The sequence below is a fragment of the Cucumis melo genome, chromosome 11, assembly GCF_025177605.1.
Source record: "Cucumis melo cultivar AY chromosome 11, USDA_Cmelo_AY_1.0, whole genome shotgun sequence".
NCBI lineage: Eukaryota > Viridiplantae > Streptophyta > Magnoliopsida > Cucurbitales > Cucurbitaceae > Cucumis > Cucumis melo.
Window position 1 is genome coordinate 20,002,334 of NC_066867.1, and position 17,737 is coordinate 20,020,070.

General features: G+C 32.7%; 4 protein-coding genes and 1 long non-coding RNA gene across 7 annotated transcripts; 3 read left to right on the plus strand and 2 right to left on the minus strand.

Moving 5' to 3' along the window:
- The first annotated feature begins 3,047 nt into the window (after positions 1–3,047).
- Positions 3,048–6,410, plus strand: LOC103490584 (uncharacterized). 3 transcript variants are annotated; one of them, XM_008450153.3, is made up of 6 exons: positions 3,048–3,229; positions 3,428–3,588; positions 4,241–5,311; positions 5,399–5,464; positions 5,543–5,741; positions 5,880–6,410. In XM_008450153.3, the coding sequence occupies exons 2-6, from the start codon at positions 3,586–3,588 to the stop codon at positions 5,942–5,944; spliced, it is 1,404 nt and encodes a 467-aa protein (XP_008448375.1). In that variant the 5' UTR covers positions 3,048–3,229; positions 3,428–3,585; the 3' UTR covers positions 5,945–6,410. The 3 variants fall into 3 exon arrangements, with proteins under 3 accessions (XP_008448375.1, XP_008448376.1, XP_008448377.1); XM_008450154.3 differs by having other exon boundaries at positions 3,049–3,205; XM_008450155.3 differs by having other exon boundaries at positions 3,051–3,229; positions 3,428–3,623.
- A 439-nt stretch (positions 6,411–6,849) lies between these two features.
- Positions 6,850–9,652, minus strand: LOC103490585 (ras-related protein RABE1c). Its single transcript, XM_008450157.3, has 9 exons — positions 9,473–9,652; positions 9,193–9,320; positions 8,831–8,903; positions 8,591–8,691; positions 8,178–8,243; positions 7,862–7,959; positions 7,529–7,591; positions 7,356–7,448; positions 6,850–7,214 (listed from the first exon to the last, which is right to left on the minus strand). The coding sequence occupies exons 2-9, from the start codon at positions 9,263–9,265 to the stop codon at positions 7,131–7,133; spliced, it is 651 nt and encodes a 216-aa protein (XP_008448379.1). The 5' UTR covers positions 9,266–9,320; positions 9,473–9,652; the 3' UTR covers positions 6,850–7,130.
- A 2,038-nt stretch (positions 9,653–11,690) lies between these two features.
- On the plus strand, positions 11,691–12,596 carry LOC127144027 (uncharacterized). Its single transcript, XR_007815585.1, has 3 exons — positions 11,691–11,788; positions 11,870–11,919; positions 12,411–12,596. It is a non-coding gene; the product is annotated as an uncharacterized LOC127144027 (long non-coding RNA).
- A 261-nt stretch (positions 12,597–12,857) lies between these two features.
- LOC103490586 (histone H2A) lies at positions 12,858–13,727 on the minus strand. The gene is made up of 2 exons (XM_008450158.3): positions 13,441–13,727; positions 12,858–13,326 (listed from the first exon to the last, which is right to left on the minus strand). The coding sequence occupies exons 1-2, from the start codon at positions 13,645–13,647 to the stop codon at positions 13,084–13,086; spliced, it is 450 nt and encodes a 149-aa protein (XP_008448380.1). The 5' UTR covers positions 13,648–13,727; the 3' UTR covers positions 12,858–13,083.
- A 3,001-nt stretch (positions 13,728–16,728) lies between these two features.
- Positions 16,729–17,622, plus strand: LOC103490587 (uncharacterized). Its single transcript, XM_008450159.3, has one exon. The coding sequence runs from the start codon at positions 16,920–16,922 to the stop codon at positions 17,421–17,423; it is 504 nt and encodes a 167-aa protein (XP_008448381.2). The 5' UTR covers positions 16,729–16,919; the 3' UTR covers positions 17,424–17,622.
- The last annotated feature ends 115 nt before the right edge of the window (positions 17,623–17,737 follow it).

The following is a 17,737-nucleotide window of genomic DNA, read 5'->3' on the forward strand; positions in this document are numbered from 1 at the left end:
AATTTGAAGGGGGGTTTATGTTTTGAATTGAAAATGTAATATGCGTTAAGATTTGTTTTGTCTATGGTAGCCTTGTTTGTTTTGAATTTGTTTCTGTTTCGGATGGTTTCAAGGGGAGATAGTAGGATAGCTTGTAAGATAGCATTGTTGGAAAGGGTGGGTAGGATATGAAGATTTTGAAATATTTTGTTGTTAATAATTAGGTTGTGTTGGCTATCCTACGGTTATGGTAGCATCTATAGTTTGAAGTTAGTTTTAGTAAAAATTTTGAGAGATCGTACATTACTAAGAAATAGTAAAAATTCAAGGGAGTAAGTTATGGATGTGAGAGAGGGAGAGAGATATGTTTCTAATCAAATCTATTTATGTTTTAGAGACTTAAACGATGAACAAGGGTTGGATGAAAATTAGAAATAAGTTATCCCTTAAGTATAAACAGGGAGTGACCCAATTTTTAGAATTTGTCAAGTTTCATGTTAATGCCTACGAACGATTAAGGTATCCATGCAAGAGATGTTTGAATTTAAATTGGAGTTCATTAGAGGGTGTGAAACGACAACTATTGACTATTGGAATATCCCCCTACTACACATAATGGATGTATCATGGAGAACTATTAAACTTTAGAGGTGTACATAAAACTTTGAGAAAAAAACTAGTAGTAATTCTTTTGATGAAGGAACTAGTAGTAGGCAATTTAATGAATAAGATGATATGTTTGATATGCTAAATGATTTACAAGCCCCGATTGAACAGGAAGAGGAAACAGAGGAACGTCGTTTGAAAGATGAAATGCTGATGAATGTTGGGGTAGATATAGATGGAAATAGAACAAACATATTTCAGGACTTATTGAATGAAGCACATAATGAGTTGTACCCCGGTTGTTCTAAATTTTCGTCATTGAATATTTTGGTTAAGTTGATGCATGTAAAGGTTCTAAATGGTTGGAGTAACAAGTCGTTCAACATGTTGTTAGAACTCTTAAGAGCAGTGTTTCCAATGTGTAGTACTACTATCCCTAGTTCATTCTATGAAGCAAAACAAAAACTTCGTGACTTTGGCTTGGGATACGAGACTATTCACGCGTGCAAGTATCACTGTGTATTGTATTGGAAAGAGTCCGCTAATTTGCAACATTGTCCTACATGTGGCGAGGTTAGGTACAAGGTTAATCATAATAAAGGAAAAAAAAATTCTGCATAAGGTATTGCGCCACTTTCCTTTGGTACCAAGATTACAGCGCTTGTTTGTATTGCAGGAAGGGTCTACTGACATGAGATGGCATAGGGATAAACGTGTTGAAACAGATGATGTGTTGAGACATCCAGTTGATGCAGAGGGGTGGAAGCACTTTGATTCTGAATATCCCGATTTTGCTTCTGATCCACGGAACGTGTATTTGAGCTTCTGGTCTACAGAACTTGTTTAAGAAAAAAAATTTAGAAAAAATTAAAATTACATATTAAAAAAATACATATAAAAATGAATTCTCGACGCAACATAACGTCGGGAATAGGATGTACATGACATGTCGGGATAGTTCTCCTGATGCGTGTCTAACGTCCGATAAGGAACGTTGGGAGAAGGAATTCCTGACGCCTATTGGTCATGCGTCGAGAATTCTTCTCCCGACGCGTTTCTTCCGACGCGCGTCCCGATGCAGTAAACAGCATCGAAAAAAGATATCCCGACGTTTTTGTAGTTTCTTCCGACATCGTTGTACGTCAAAAGTCCCTCATCTCTTACAGTGAAAATCTATCAAATTATTTCAATAGATTTTATAAATAATTCTATAAAATTTGATATTTTTTTAATATTTGTATTTTATTATTATTGTATTTAATATTTTTCTCCTCATTCAATAAGTCAAATTTAATTTTATCTAAAATATTTATTTTTTAATATTTATTTTTCGATATCACAAATCTTTTGCATTTTTTTAGTGATACTAGAAAGAACAATTATATGTTAAATTTTAATTTAAATTGTTTAATTATATGTAAAAATGTAAAAAATTTAATTTAAGGTTTAAAATAGTATATATTTTTAATTTTTCTTTTTAAGATATTCAAATATTATAAATCCGTGAAGTAAAATATTTGGAATTATATAATAAATTTATACAAAATAAAAGAAAATTTTAATTACAAAACAAAATATCTATTTTAAAATTTTAAATTATACATATCTTAGAAATTAAACATTTTCATGTTATTTTAATTTTTTTTGTATGAAGTTGATTGAATGAAACATCTCGTTATTCTTTTGTTTGGAAAATTTGTGTTATTTCGATTGTAACCATGGACGATTATTGTCAGATAAAATCATAAGATCAATTTTAAGTTTATGAACACACAGCTGTATGAATATAATATATATAAACAAAGAGGAAACTAGTGGTTAACCATAATATAACAAAACATATCTTTTTTCATTAAAAATAAATGAAAGAAAGAAAACAAATAATAAAGAATGAAATGACATAAATAAAATAAAAAATGATGGATAAAGAAATTTCTTTCCATCCAAAATATAATACTCAAAGACAACCAAAGTTTAAATTAATCGAATATAGATACATAGATGAAATAATGTTGTAGTACATGGTAAGTACCATGAGAATATTACTTATTCGACATATAGTTGATAGTGTCGTCAAAAGCCTCATTGCATCTCGATTGAAAAATACAAAAGTACATCTTGCTTTACAACAAATTCTTTTATATATGGATTTATTTTATTACTCACATTGAGAGAGATAATAATTGAAAATTTGAACACGAATCACAAAGAAGATGAGGGAGAATGCATGAGTGATAGAAGAGATCATACGTTTTTTCTTAATTTAGAACACATTAAAAAAAATAAATGAATTTAATTAATTGTGAGATAACGCTAAGGTAAAAAATGTTAGATAATTAAAAGAATTAAATTACAGTAAAACCAACGTAGTAAAAAAAAACAAACTAAAAGGAAAGAAAAAGTTTATGATGCTTTCATATATACTATAGAATAGATTTATATATCAAAAGGTATTCATAAAAATCATTAAAAATGAGTATTGTATTAAACATATTTTCCGTTTCCACTCTCATACAGAACTGCACTCTTCCTAATTAACCTATCAGTCCTTCCCTCGTAAAAACCCATCGAAACTCCTCGCCGGAGCTCTACTCTTTCGAAACTCACTTATCAACGGACGGTACGTTTCCGGTACACTTGAATGGTAAGGACAACTTAAAATTTGTCTTTCTGCGTTCATTTCTAGGTTTTCTCTTGCTCGAAAATTCCCACGATCTTCGTTGATTCGCTTTGTGTGCAAGAGGATATTGATGTTTCTTTTCTTAAGCTTTGCGTGTTTATTGAAACTGTGGGTTGGGTCTATGGTATGAGTACAGTTCTTTTCTCATTAATTCTGGTGCAGTGAAATGGTGGGCTCGAAGAAATTGGGGAGATAGTGCGTTTAACAAGGAACCTCCATCTTTGGAAGAGTTTCTATGAAGATTCATATGCTTCTCCACGTGGTAGATGCTGTGTTGAGTGAATGAGACTAAACTACTTCTGACTAGAAGAAGAATCAGAATGGTATGCTTTGAAGTTCTACAAGTATGAATTTCTAGGTTTGTTGCTTAAAATCGTTTGCGTCTGAGCTTAGAAGAGTACTAGGTTCGATTAATGGCTATGTTCTAAGAGTTTGAGCTACATCTCATGGGATAACACGATTGAATATTTTAATAGAAACAGTACCCCTCTTTTAATTTGTATATAGAGTACCATATTCAAAACTTAAATTGGGGCATATTTTAGGGTTTGAATCGTGGTTTTGTATGCTTGATTTTTTTTTTTTTCAAATTTTTGAATGGTCTATAGCGATCTTGATGGCCTGGATGGACATTCAATTGGCTTTCCTCGTTTCATTTCTCAAATGATAAGTGTTTATGATTGCAAAATGAAATCAAATGTTTTTAGGATTTGAGACTAGCACAATTTACTGGAGCATAAACTCAATTTTTACCACCACGCAAAAGGTCTTTTGGATAGAGAAATCCTTTCGAAAAACCATCAAGATGAGTGGTCTAAGACTTAGAGAGGAAAACCGAAAGTGTGACAGTAAATAGCCTCTTCGCATTAATTCTTTCTGATTTCTTCTCTGAATAATCATTTCTTGGTGGACCTATGATTTTGGAAAAGACAGAAAGAATCCACTTGCTCTGATTATTTGTGATTTTCTGTCCAGAACAAGGGTTTTTGGATGACAAAGGTTCCTGGGCATGAAAATGATGCAAATTCAACTTTTGACAGCCCATCATTATTAGACATGAAGCGGGCACATCACTGGTTTATAGATGGCTGTGAGACACAGGTTTTCCCCAACAAGAAGCAAGCAATTCAAGCTTCAAATAGTAAAATGACTGGAGTGGTGTCAAATATGAATGTTTTTCCTTGGGAGCAACATACTCCAAGTTATCAGTCTGTTTCACATCAACTTATCGGCCACTTATTTGGACCTGAATCAGTAAGGTCTACTGACTTTGATCGAGCTAAAACATCTTCTGTAATTTCGGATAATGTGGACCTCAGGAGAAAAGGTATTGAAGTTGAAGACCATTATGGAGAGGATGCATCTGTTGGGTTGTCGATTTCTCATGGTATGGAGGATCCTGAAACATCTCCTAGCTATGGAAGAATTAGAAAAGTGAAAGTCAATCCGGTAAAAGATAATATACATGATCTCCAACCGTGTCTTAGAAGTAATACTAATAGGGAAGATGGTGGTCAACTCACCATAGATAGTTATTACAAGGAAATTGAAACGGGCCTTGTATCTGTGGGATCAGCCTATATTAAGGAGGATGACAGTTTCAATTTGATGAATCAAACCTCCAACAATGGGGATCACCATATTAGGTTTCTAGGTCATAGTGGGAAGATAGATGACAATGTTGTCTCCATTGGTGATGATTATGGTAAGCGGGATGCAAATATAATCTCATTTGATGGATTTCCTGATGATCAAGATATTATATCCTTAGGCAGGACACTTGGTAGCCATGACTCAACATTTTATGAACCTTCATTCCAAGCATCTGAAGCTGAGGGTGTCGTAGAGTTGGAATCATCAAGTTTCGATGTACCTGCAAGCAATTCTCAGTTAGCGAAGCAAAAGCCTGATATAACGCTGAAGAGTAGACCAGAATACAAAATGAGGAAAGAAGCTCCAAACAGTTTTCCTTCAAATGTTAGAAGTTTGATATCAACCGGCATGCTTGATGGTGTTCCTGTTAAGTATGTTTCCGTAACCAGAGAGGTAACTTATTATCTTCTTTGCTTCATTTACACCGTAAGTTGTATTCTCTGTGTGGTTACCCCATATACCTTTCACTGATTTCATTAGGAGCTTCGTGGAATAATAAAGGGATCTGGCTATCTTTGTGGATGCCAATCTTGCAACTTTTCCAAGGTAAGTCATTAAATTTATAGCTCAAGATGCATTCAGTCAGATCATACCTAACACACTCTTTCTTTGTTTTCTTGGAAGATGCTTAATGCATATGAGTTCGAGCGGCACGCTGGCTGCAAAACAAAACACCCAAATAATCATATATACTTTGAGAATGGGAAAACTATTTACCAGATCGTACAAGAATTAAGAAGCACACCAGAGAGCTTGTTGTTTGATACAATCCAAACTATATTTGGTGCACCTATCAATCAGAAATCTTTTCGGATTTGGAAAGGTAAATACTAGTTTTTCTTTGGAAATACATCCACAAACAATTCTTGCTCCCTCTATCGTACTCAAATCACACACACAACACCACCTTTGAGAATTATGCTCTTCACTCTAAAATTATGTTTTGAATTGATTTTTCCAGAATCATTTCAAGCAGCAACTCGCGAGCTTCAACGCATATATGGCAAGGATGAACTTAACCTGTAGTAGACTAGACTTCATTGCCAGTACTGTAAATGCCAGAGAAGATTAGGTGGACACTGTTCAAGGTAATCAAAAAATTTCTTGCTAACTGATTGATTGTCTGAACGTTTTCGTGGACGTTGGTTTCTATCGTACTTGCCCAGATGCATCAGTTGGTGGTTGAAATTCAATTGGTGTGGGGGGGGGGGGGGGGGGGGGGGGTGGGGGGGTGTTAGAATTTAAATGCTTCACCTTATTTGGAATTTTTGTAACCATTTGTGTTGGAAACTACAGCCACATTGTAAATTCTTAGCATGAAAGCCTGATTAAACTTTCCTTTAAATTGTGTAGCTATCGGGGGTTGATATTTGAAGACATGGAAATTTTAACCTTTCTTTTGAGGGGGTAGTTTCTATGTTTTTGTACATTCTTTAGTCGAAAGTTGAACAGATTTTGCTCTGGTGGATAGAAGGTCTAAAATTTATTGCTATACTGTAATAGATATTGCAAAACTATCAAAAACTTCATTGCAATATACCATAAAACAGTACTTGCAATTAAAACGAATCAATGATTATGAAATCACCGGTCAATCAAAAAGCTTATTGCTCAAAGATAGCATTAGATTTAATTATGTCATGCATCAACATATCTTTTTATTTATTGGCTTGAAAATTTGTGAAAAGTTGAACAGGTAAAAATCAAATAATAATGAAGGTGAAAGCAACATAATTAGACTTATCATTAAACACCATGTTCAATAGCACCAACTCAAAAGCTTAGATAGATGGTCTAAGCTTTAGAGTAATGATAAGTTTATCTTTTTTTAATAAGTAGGTAGTTCGATCCTTTTGATTTTGCTCTTCATAGTAAACTGATAGGAGATGGAGAGCAATAGGTCGAATTACTTTATAAAGAAGAGTGGTAAATGACCAAAATAAGTTTTATCATTTTTAAAGTAAAAATAGTTGCTTTATATACAAACCATCTTATAGCAAACAAATAATTGGGACATCATCGTTTCTGAAAAGCCAAAAAAGAAAACAAATAAATATCTTTATAATATAGACATGATCACAAATGAAATTCTAAAACATGAAAGTGCCTATCTATCTATTACACACTAAATGAAGTTCAAAAGAATTACAAAATAACTTGATCAATGAAGTATGACTTCAACATGATTACTACTTCAAAGGGTTTGATCATCTTAAGAGCCACAACAAGCTGATTTTTGCGCAGCCTGACCAGCATTGGCTCCCTGGTCTTGTTGATTGATCTTGATCGTCGAAGGCTGCAAAATGTAATGAAAGCCGACTTTTTGGTCATGAATTGTGGGATGTTATAGGATAGGTATAGGATAGGGATACAATGAGAAAATAAAAGGTTGTAGCTTAATGTTTGGGTGAATTATGGCAGAAAAACGATACAATACCTCGGCTTTTGAATCAGTATCAGCAAGACGTTGCTTGATATCCCTTGCTATCGAGAAGAAAACTTCTTCCACATTAAGATTGGTCTTTGCACTCTGCAATGGAAATATCTTTCAGCCTACCAACTTTACACTTTTGTGGAAAAATTACACAGGTAGAAGAGCAAGCAACTCACAGTTTCAAAGAATTTGATCCCATACTCATCGGCAAGTGCCTGTCCTTTGGATGTAGGCACAGCCTGTAAGAGAAGGATATTAAAAGATACGTTACGACAATAGTGAGGGCTTGAGGGATAAAGTAATCTTAGTTATGACTTGGAGGCTAGATTTTGTGTTAAACAACATTTTTGTGCCATAAAATCTGTTCCGTAATTATTTTCTTCTTGAATTTGATGTAATGACTATGCATACGACAACAACAGTTTGTTCACAAGCTGTGAGGTACGTAGCACAACCATTTAGAGTCTATGCCTTTCTTTTATGTTCTTTTACGGCAGAATATAGCATACCCTTTTGCTTTCATCCATGTCGGCCTTGTTTCCAACCAATATCTTGTTGACATTATCAGAAGCATGTTGTTCGATATTACGAATCCAATTTCTAATATCTGAAAATGGATAGGGGAGAATAAGAAATGAGTAGGTAAAAATGATAACGAAAATGGATGCTATGAAACATCCTTTCCATAGCCTTGGCCACACCTCATAGGAAAAGACATTAATGAATGATGGAAGCATATGTTGGATCCAATGAAAATTATGTACAATATTAAATATAATTCACCAAAAGAAAAATCTTCAAGAAGAAATGGCAAATGGTACTTACTGTTGAAAGATGATTCATCAGTTACATCATAGACCAGCAAAATGCCCATTGCTCCACGGTAGTAAGCTGAAGACAACAAACAAAACAGCTAAGAAACTCTGCTAATCGGAATATTTGGCATGACCATTAATACTAATGATACAATTTAAGGAGCACATGAAACAATAGTGGGAACATCTTGTTAAACAAAGAAAAGAGAATCAATCTCCATATGCAACAAAGAAGAAACTGCAACCTATCCTGTCCAAAATCACCATTAATAGTTCGAATGCACGAAAGATATACAATTTAGGAACAGATCCAGTAAAGACTAACCACTAATCAATTTCATGCATTACAATGTTGATTTTCTATCATGAATTCAACTCTTAGCAATGGACAAGTCCATAATCACGAAGGGTGACAAAGAATACCTGTGGTGATTGTACGGAAGCGCTCTTGCCCAGCAGTATCCCAAATTTGAAGCTTGATCCGTTTTCCATCAAGCTCAATGGTTCTGATTTTAAAATCAATACTGCAGGAGGAAAAAAGTTGATCCAGTCAGTTCAGAAAAAAGCTTTTTAAACACGTAAAAATCCATGTGATTTTCACAATCCCACATGACATGGACATTTACATTTACATTCATATGGAAAACTGGAGTTCATACACACCCAATGGTAGTAATAAAACTAGTGGTGAAGGAACCATCAGAGAAACGTAAGAGAAGGCAACTCTTACCGACACCTGCACACGAAAGCAACCAAAGAACATCATTAGCATTTGGTGGCATTACAATGCGAACCGAATCAGTAACTGAGCAGCAGTACATCTTGAAATCGAGATGTTCAAATTTAAAAAATGTAAAATACATCAAATCAGAACAAACATCCTCAATCACCAAATCAATTTCAGGGTAATCGACATTATCATCAGCGATCCCAGATCCCAGAGAAACAGGCATTCCCAATCGAAATTTTTTGCGTTTTTCCCAATCGACAAACAATAATGAGAAAAGAAGGCACTATTTACGCACCGCTATCGCCGATTAAAAGAAGCTTTATGAGATAATCATAATCCGCCCGAGCTCTTGCAGGTGGAGCAGCCATAACAATTGCAATCAAATCGAATCAGAAACCAAAACAAACCGTCTTCAGAAATAACCTAAAACATTATCAAAACAACCCCAGATGAAGAAAAGAAAAGAAAAGACACAAAAACTCAACAAACTCCATTATTAACGAACAAAAGTTAGAAAGACAAAAACAAAAAAAAACAAAAAAAACAAAAAAATCCAAAATGCCTAAGAAATGTACCGATTCCAAGTCAGGAAAATGGGAGAAGAGGTGGAAACGAGTCACCGGTGAGGCGCGTGAAGTGGCGCGTGGGAAAATTGAGAGAGATCGACAGTGATTCGTGGGTCAGTTTACCGATTTTAGCGAAAAAGAAGAAGAAAAAATTGAGCGGCTCATCACCCGTAAAGAAACCTCCTTTTTCTCGGACTTTATTCCCTTTCTTAAGAGGATGGAAATGAAATGACGGAACAGTCCCTCGATTCTCGCCAATTATCTACTGACACCTGTCGTTATTCTGTTCTATATCTTCTATGCCACGTGTAGTAGTGGGTTTATGCTACGCTGTATTTTCAATTTTTTCTATTTTTTCTTTTCTTACTTTCATATTCCAATCATAGACATAGGGACAAAATTCATACTTCAATCAATATTTTCTATTACTTTTCTACACTTCAAAAACAATAATTTAGTTCATCCTCTCCTTGGATATATAATTGAAATGGTTTCCCTAACTCTTTATATTTTTCAATAATCTACTTTTTACAAATTGTAAAAGAATTTATAGAACAAATAGATATAAATGTCGAAGTTATTGTAATACTAGAAATGAGACAATTGAATCTTTTACCTTCAAGTTGTTCGTACAAATGTATATCTATTAATAGGTGATATTATAAATTTTATAAGTAGATTCCCTTGAGCATTATTGATACTAAAATGAAATTAGTTGTCAATGCGCTGGTTGCCACATCAGCAAATTGGGCTGCGGCCAGTACGTTGTCATATTTGAATATTCTTCTACTAATTATTTATTTATTTATTTATTCCCTTCTTCTATATTCAAACTTAAGCTATTCCTATATTAAAATATAATATCATTTTTGTTCTTATATTATAGAGTTTGTTTAATTTTTTCATTATAATTTTAAATGCTTAATTATAGTCTTTCATACTCTCCATAATTCTTAAATAATAACTTCTAATTAGTAGTTTATAGTGAATTTTTATTAGTATTTTTCACCATAAAGTACTTTATGAACATATTTATATACTGCATCTCCTTGTTTGAATATTGTTGTTTTTTTTTTTTATCAATTTCAATAAATATTAAGTTCGAAATACTAAATTTAAAATTAATCGAGAGGGCAATGACTAAAATTATAAAGTTAAAAGAAATTTGATCGTATTACATAAAAATACATCACATCTAAATAATAAGGAGTAATGAAAAGCATGGAGAATAGGAGGAAAAGAAGGATATAAGAAATTGTGTGATTCAAGAGGACATTTGTAGGTGTTGGTAGAGGTTGTGATAGCAAAAAGCATTGTGGAGATCACTAAATGCGGGAAAAAAGGTGAAATTCCCCTAAACAAAGTGTCACATTTTAAGCATCTTTAATAAAAAAAAAAAAAAAAGGGGGGGACTTTGGTTCATTCTCATTTATCAAGTTGACCACCTCCACGTATGCGGATGTCTCAGGTTCACTACTTTTATCTCTCTAATCTAATTAAATCATAAATGATGCAGCCAGTTGAAGTATTTAGCCCAAACAAAACTAAATCCATCCTAAAATTCACTCCCAAGAACCAAAGTTGTATTGAAATATGATCCCAAAAAAAAAAAAACTTTTAGATTACAACCCACCATTTATAGTCTTACAAGGAAATAAGAACATTAACTAATTAATTTAACTCTAAAATAAAAATTAAAACTATATATATATATATATATATATATATAATAACCTCTCTGAAGGCCAAAAAGAAAAGAAGAAGAAGAAGAAGAAGAAGAAGAAGAAGAAATCGCAATAAAGAAATGGGGAGATTATTTGTTGTTGAAAAAGATGCTTCAGTTAGAACTAAAATCCTCTGCTCCATCTGCGAAACTTTCATTGCTTCATATAGAAATATGGATTTTCGTCATCTCTACGTAGTAATAATTAATAAAATATTCCTAATTCTTTTATCTCTTTAATTGTTTTCTTTTCTTTCATATTTTTCTTCTAAACCCTAACAATGGCCGCTATTTCTTCTTCCAGAATTCTTCTGATGAATGTACTGGAATTTACTTCTCTTCTGTGTAAGACCATATTAATTAATTAATTCTTCCTATTTTAACTAACTAATTATTAATTATTATTATTATTATTATTATTATTATTATTATTATTATTATTATTATTATTATTATTATTTCTTGTGGAAATTTGTAGTGTTAATTTGGTGGAAATTGCGTCTCAAAGAATTGAAGATAATGATGAAGAAGACGATGATGGTGTTGAATTATGTATACGTCTTTATTGTGTCAAATGTGGAAGTTTCTTGGGACATAAAAGAGTATATAAATTCATTTATTTCTTAATTAATTTGGTTTAATTTTTTAGAATCTTGATTATAGTCTCTTTTGTTATTTTTCAGCATCCATATGGTCTTAGAACATTTCCACCTATTCCTTGCATTTTCCCCCGGTAAGGATTATTGAATTGTATAATCTTGAATCTAACATCTTACATCTAATTTTGGTGTCACTTTTAGTTTCTTTCAAAGAAAATGAAAATGGTTCATAAAAGATATTGTTAATGTACGATTTATTTTCCCATTTCTTACACTGTTCTGTATCATTTTGAACTTTTTTTTTCCTTTAATTTTCGAAATTCAAATCATTTTTTTCGAGAGTAAATGACAGAATAAAGAAATTTAGAGTCAAACAAACAAAATGTTTATCGGCTTAGGTGCGTTTGAATTGAATGAAGTGTTTCTAAAAGTAAAAAAATGGTTTATAAACACTACAATTAAACTGATTACAAAAGCTAAATCTTTAATCCAATTTGTAATGTTTACATTTGAGGGGTTTGATTCTGAAAAGTTAATATATATATATATATATATATATATATATATATATATATATATATATATATATATATATATATATATATATATATATATGATTTGGCAGAAAGGTGTTGATTGCAGTTTGATTTGAGAATGAATGATGGATACTTACAAATACAAGGTTGGTGAAAACACAATGTCAGGTTCAGATATGCTGCTACTCTTTCATATATATTCCAATTAAGAATTGAAGCAGTATCTATGCCAGATTTTGTTGGGGTTTGTTTTTGTAATTGTCTTTGTTTATAGTTTTAGGTAAGTAATAATAGAGATATTGTATATGCATACATCCTTCTATTTCAATATACCATTAAAATCAGTTTCTTCTAAATTCATTGATAATTAAATTAACCAAGATATTGACACTAACGTTAATCATAGTAATTATTTTTCTCAAATCAAATTGATAATCTTCAATTCTCCTTGTGATTATTGTTTTATTCAAATCTTCGTTAATCTTATTTTAGATTATTGACCAACGTTAATCTCTTGAAGATGAATAACAAAACAATTTCTTGAAGATGAAGAACATGATAAGTCATCTCATTGATTCCTCGCTTGTAAATATCGAATACAGTATTGCATTCCCAAATACCTAATTCTTCTTCGTCCACACTTACAAAAAAAAAAAAAAAAACAAAAACAAAAACAAAAAAAAAAAAAACCATTGAAGAACAAATCCAACATACCATCATAAATTACAACATTCATCCAACCCTAACTCTATAATTCCACCCTTAAGCCGCCTTCGATGGAGATTTTCCGGCCTTTGATGGCGATTTCGGTTCTTTCGTACCCTTATCTGTCTTCTTCGGCAACAAAACCGGATTGATATTCGGAAGAACACCACCGCTAGCAATAGTTACGCCGGCAAGCAACTTTCCAAGTTCCTCGTCGTTCCTAATCGCCAATAGAACGTGTCTTGGAATGATCCTGTTCTTCTTGTTGTCTCTAGCCGCATTTCCAGCCAACTCGAGAACCTGTAAATCGAAATATCTAAGATCAACACATTTAAGATCAACACAATGGCGATTCGACAGAGAAGGATGAGGAAGAAATGGAGGAAAAAAAAAAAAAAAAGACGATCTGGTTACCTCAGCGGCTAAATATTCCATTACTGCGGCTAAGTAGACGGGAGCGCCGGTACCGACACGCTGAGCGTATCTTCCTTTCTTCAGATAACGAGCTATACGGCCGACGGGGAACTGTAGACCGGCTTTGACGGAGCGAGAAACTGCCTTCTTCTTCTCGCCTCCTCTTCTTCCTCCTGCGCCTTTCTTTGCCTTGCCGCCAGTTTCCATTGGACACTGATTAGGTGTTTTACGTTGAAGAGAATGAAGCTTGTAGTCGACGGGGAGTTATCGGAGTTGAGATTGAGTGAGAGACGGGTTTGAGTCGGATCGTCTTTGAGAGTTTGGATTTTATACCGCAGTAGGAACTGGCTAATGTGTCGGGAGAACGTGAGCTGTCGGATTGGTATTTCATCGACGGTTGTTAATGATTTAATTTAGCGATCCGTGGCGCTTTTGGGTGGACCAATGATAATTGAGTATAGAGATTTGAATTTTGGGGCGTTTTTCGGCGAAAAATTCAAATTTCCCGCTACGTTTTTCACTTTGGGGAATTTTATTTCTTTTCCTTCAAATTTCTATTTGTTTAGGGTAAATTTGATTTGTTTAGGGTAAATTTGATTGGATTTATTTTGTGCCACTTCCCTTAATTAATTAATATTTTTTAGTATATTAAATTAATAGTAATTAAATAATTTGTCCAATATTTAAATATGTCAATCAACAATTTTGATGGATAGTATTCAAATTGAAGGAAACAAAAGATTAGAATCAATCTTGTGTTCTTAGTTATAAGTCGATGTTATGACTTATTAAGTACATTTTTCTTAATCTTTTTATAACGTTTAATATGAAAAAAAAAAAAAGTCAAAATTTACCCTCTTTAAAAAATAAGAAGAATGATTACATTGTAATTAAAGGTAAAACCAAAAGAACGTTGGCTAGAAAATGGCCTAATTTCACTTGCAAACTACCAATTTCTTAAACTTTTTAGAAGGTGACTTGAAAGCTTCTATATTCTAAATGGCCTAATTTCACTTCTAAATTTGTGTCATGGCACTTTGCCACTAAACAATAGCATTCCAACAATTTAAATATTCCAACAATCTCGATCACTATTTCACATATTCTATCATCTATTTATATTTAGAATATGGATTGTTGTTATTTGGGATTTTATGCCTGGAAGTCTCGTAGTTAATTAGTTATTAGATGTAATAAATGATTGTTTTAATAATATTTGATGTAATAATGATTGTTTGGGGAAAATCTAGGGTTATTTTGTGAGGCTTTAATAATATGTTGTGAATTATGTTTAAAATAATAACCTAATTGGTCTAAGTATATAATGAATACTTTCGTATAATAATCAATTTGTATAAGACGTGTGATATGCAAATAATTGATAATGATTAGTGTAGGTATTAAATGGATATCTTGTTTACGGGGGTGCTTTGAAGATGAAAGGTTAATGGGGGTTTGAAAGTCTGGTGGGATGCTTTGATTTATTAAATAAACCAAGTAATTTTATTTTAATTGTTAATATGATAAAATGGAAAAAAAAAGTATTAAGTAAAAAAACTCACAGTTAGATCTGTTAATGAAATATTTTGATATTCTTGAAAAATAATTAAATAAAAATTTTATTAAAAAATTAATTTAATACAAATTTAAAGAACGAGATAATTAGATCTATTTTAAAAACTTATTAGAAAGAAGTATTTCAGAAAACTTATTAAAACTATAAATTTTCAAAATCTCACTAGAATATATATTATGGATTAGTTAAATATATATTCTCGAAACGTTAGTAAACAAATATATGAGTATTTATTAAAAATATGATATAATAGACTAACTAATTTGAGATATTAAGGATAGGGATTAAATTGATATATGAAAAGATTTGCTACAATTTTCTCTGTCAAATAAATATGAGATTTAGGTAAGGTAAAATCCAATAAACAAAATATATTGTTTTGTATAGCTACCCAGCCAATATCCGATCCATTTAAAATACACAATACATGGAAACCATGAAATACCACAGAATTAGGGGTAAAATTAAAATTAACAGAAAGTTATAAATATATGTGTCAATGTATTGCTATAAAACTTATTCCATGCTTTTTTTTTTTTTGCTAAATTTTCAACCAGGTAAAATAATTTTGTCATTTAATCCAATTCCCCGGTTACAGGTTAAGTAAAATGAAGATGTATCTTATAGAATCATGGGCACCACAAATAGTGTTTGTAAGGACAGGGGTTTAAAGGCAGTAAGTCTTACAATATAAGGACCATGAAACATTATGATAGATAATCATTACCAACATGATATATATATGTATCTTCCTTCTTGATAACTTCTTTCTAATCTTTTTCGTCTAACTCCACGAAACCATGTTGTCCCCACTAATGAAATATCTTCGGTTGCTCTTCAAGGATCTCTTGAAGAGGAGTCGTCGCACATTACAAGAAATCGGGATTCTCCCAATGCAGAGAAAGACGTCGGAGAACAATCGTCGGGAATAAAAGGCTATTCCGATGCCCAATGTAAAACATCGGGAATTATATGTTTTTCTAATGCCATGCATCATGCGTCAAGGTAGGCATCGGGAATTACATGTTATCCTGATGGGTTATGTATGAGTCGGAAAAAATCCGTCATAAATTAGATCACATTAATTATGGCAGACATGTATTCCCGACGTCATGTATCATGCGTCGGGTATTGCATTGGGAATTAGGGGCATTCTTGATGATGTTGTTGTGCGTCGATAACGAAGAAGCATTCTCGACGCCGTTAGTGGGATCTACTTTTGGAGATGATATACTTTTGGGCTAAGTTAGTTAATTAGATAATGTTTAGTTGAATTCTTGGAAATTTGATGAAATTGTTTATATTGGTTTTGTAAATGATATGAATATGATGCAAAGTTTTGGAAATGATATGAATAGATGATGTTGAGTTGTCATTTGATGAATATTTATTGTTTATATTTATTTAAAATGGAACAATTGTTGGACAACTATATAAGACCAATGGGAGCATAATGCATGAACAAAAATATAAATAAATTACAATAAAAAAAATGAAAAATTGCTTGACGGTTTTAAAATGTCATAAACAACGACATTCTTGACGGTTCCTAAATATCATAAAAAAACATACTCTTGACGGTTACAAAATGTCATAAACAATCACTTTGTTGATGGTTAATAAATGTCATGAAAAAAATGTACTCTTGACGGTTTTAAAATGTCATAAATATTCATATTTTTGACAGTTTAAAATCGTCAAGAGAGTTTGTTTTTGTAATATGCAGTGATTTTTCTGTATTGACTCGTTGAACATCAGACATTCAACACCGAATGACTGTCAAAGACACTTCATTCTATTCTGACCCAACATAAACAAGAGAAGAGAAAGTATTTATTTTGGGAAGAGTACAAAACAAAGATATGAAGAAGAAAGACGTGGCAACCAGACACGACTAAGCACCATGAGAGAGAGAGAAGAATCTTCCCTTCTTCGTTCTTCATACGGTTGGTTAAACGTGCACCCATTCCCCCCCTCTCTCTCTCTACATTCAAATAAAACCCCCAATTCTCGATTCATCATCCTCATCACAAACATAATTCCCCTTTTTCTTCCTTCTTCTCCAATGCCCATTTCTTTCCTCCACCGCTTCTCTCTCGATCCCCCGCACTGCCGCACCGCCGCTAAATGGACTGCCCTATTAACGCTAACCGCCGCCGTGGCCTCCTTCGCTCCGGAGTTCATTTTCGCTAATGCAACGTCGCTCCATTCCTCCTTCTCCAGATCCTGTCGGCGTGATGGCTACATCAGGATCCCACTCGACCTTCCCGGCGATGTTCTGTGCTTGCCGGCGAACATGGTGAATCGATCCAGTTTGGATTTCTTCGTACCTACGGTTTTTGCGGCTCTCGGAGTTGGCGTTTCGGCTTGTTTCGTTAGATCCTTGGGATTGTGGGAAGAATTTTGAGATTTCTGGATAAGCTAAGGAAAATTGGTATAGATAGCAAAATTTATGGTGTGGTTTTAAAAAATGTAGAAAAAAAGAAAAAAAAAAAAAAAAGAATTGTTATATATAGGTTTGATAGGATGTATATTGATGGCAATTATTTTACATATTTATGTTTATTGATTAAATATTATATATACGCTTCATTTATTTTTATGTAGTTGTAACCATTTGTATTTGGCATATTAGTGACATAAGGTAAATAAATTAGTATTTACAAACATATGTTTTTGTAATTTGGTAAACTAGTAAAGAAGGTATGCCTACTACTTAAT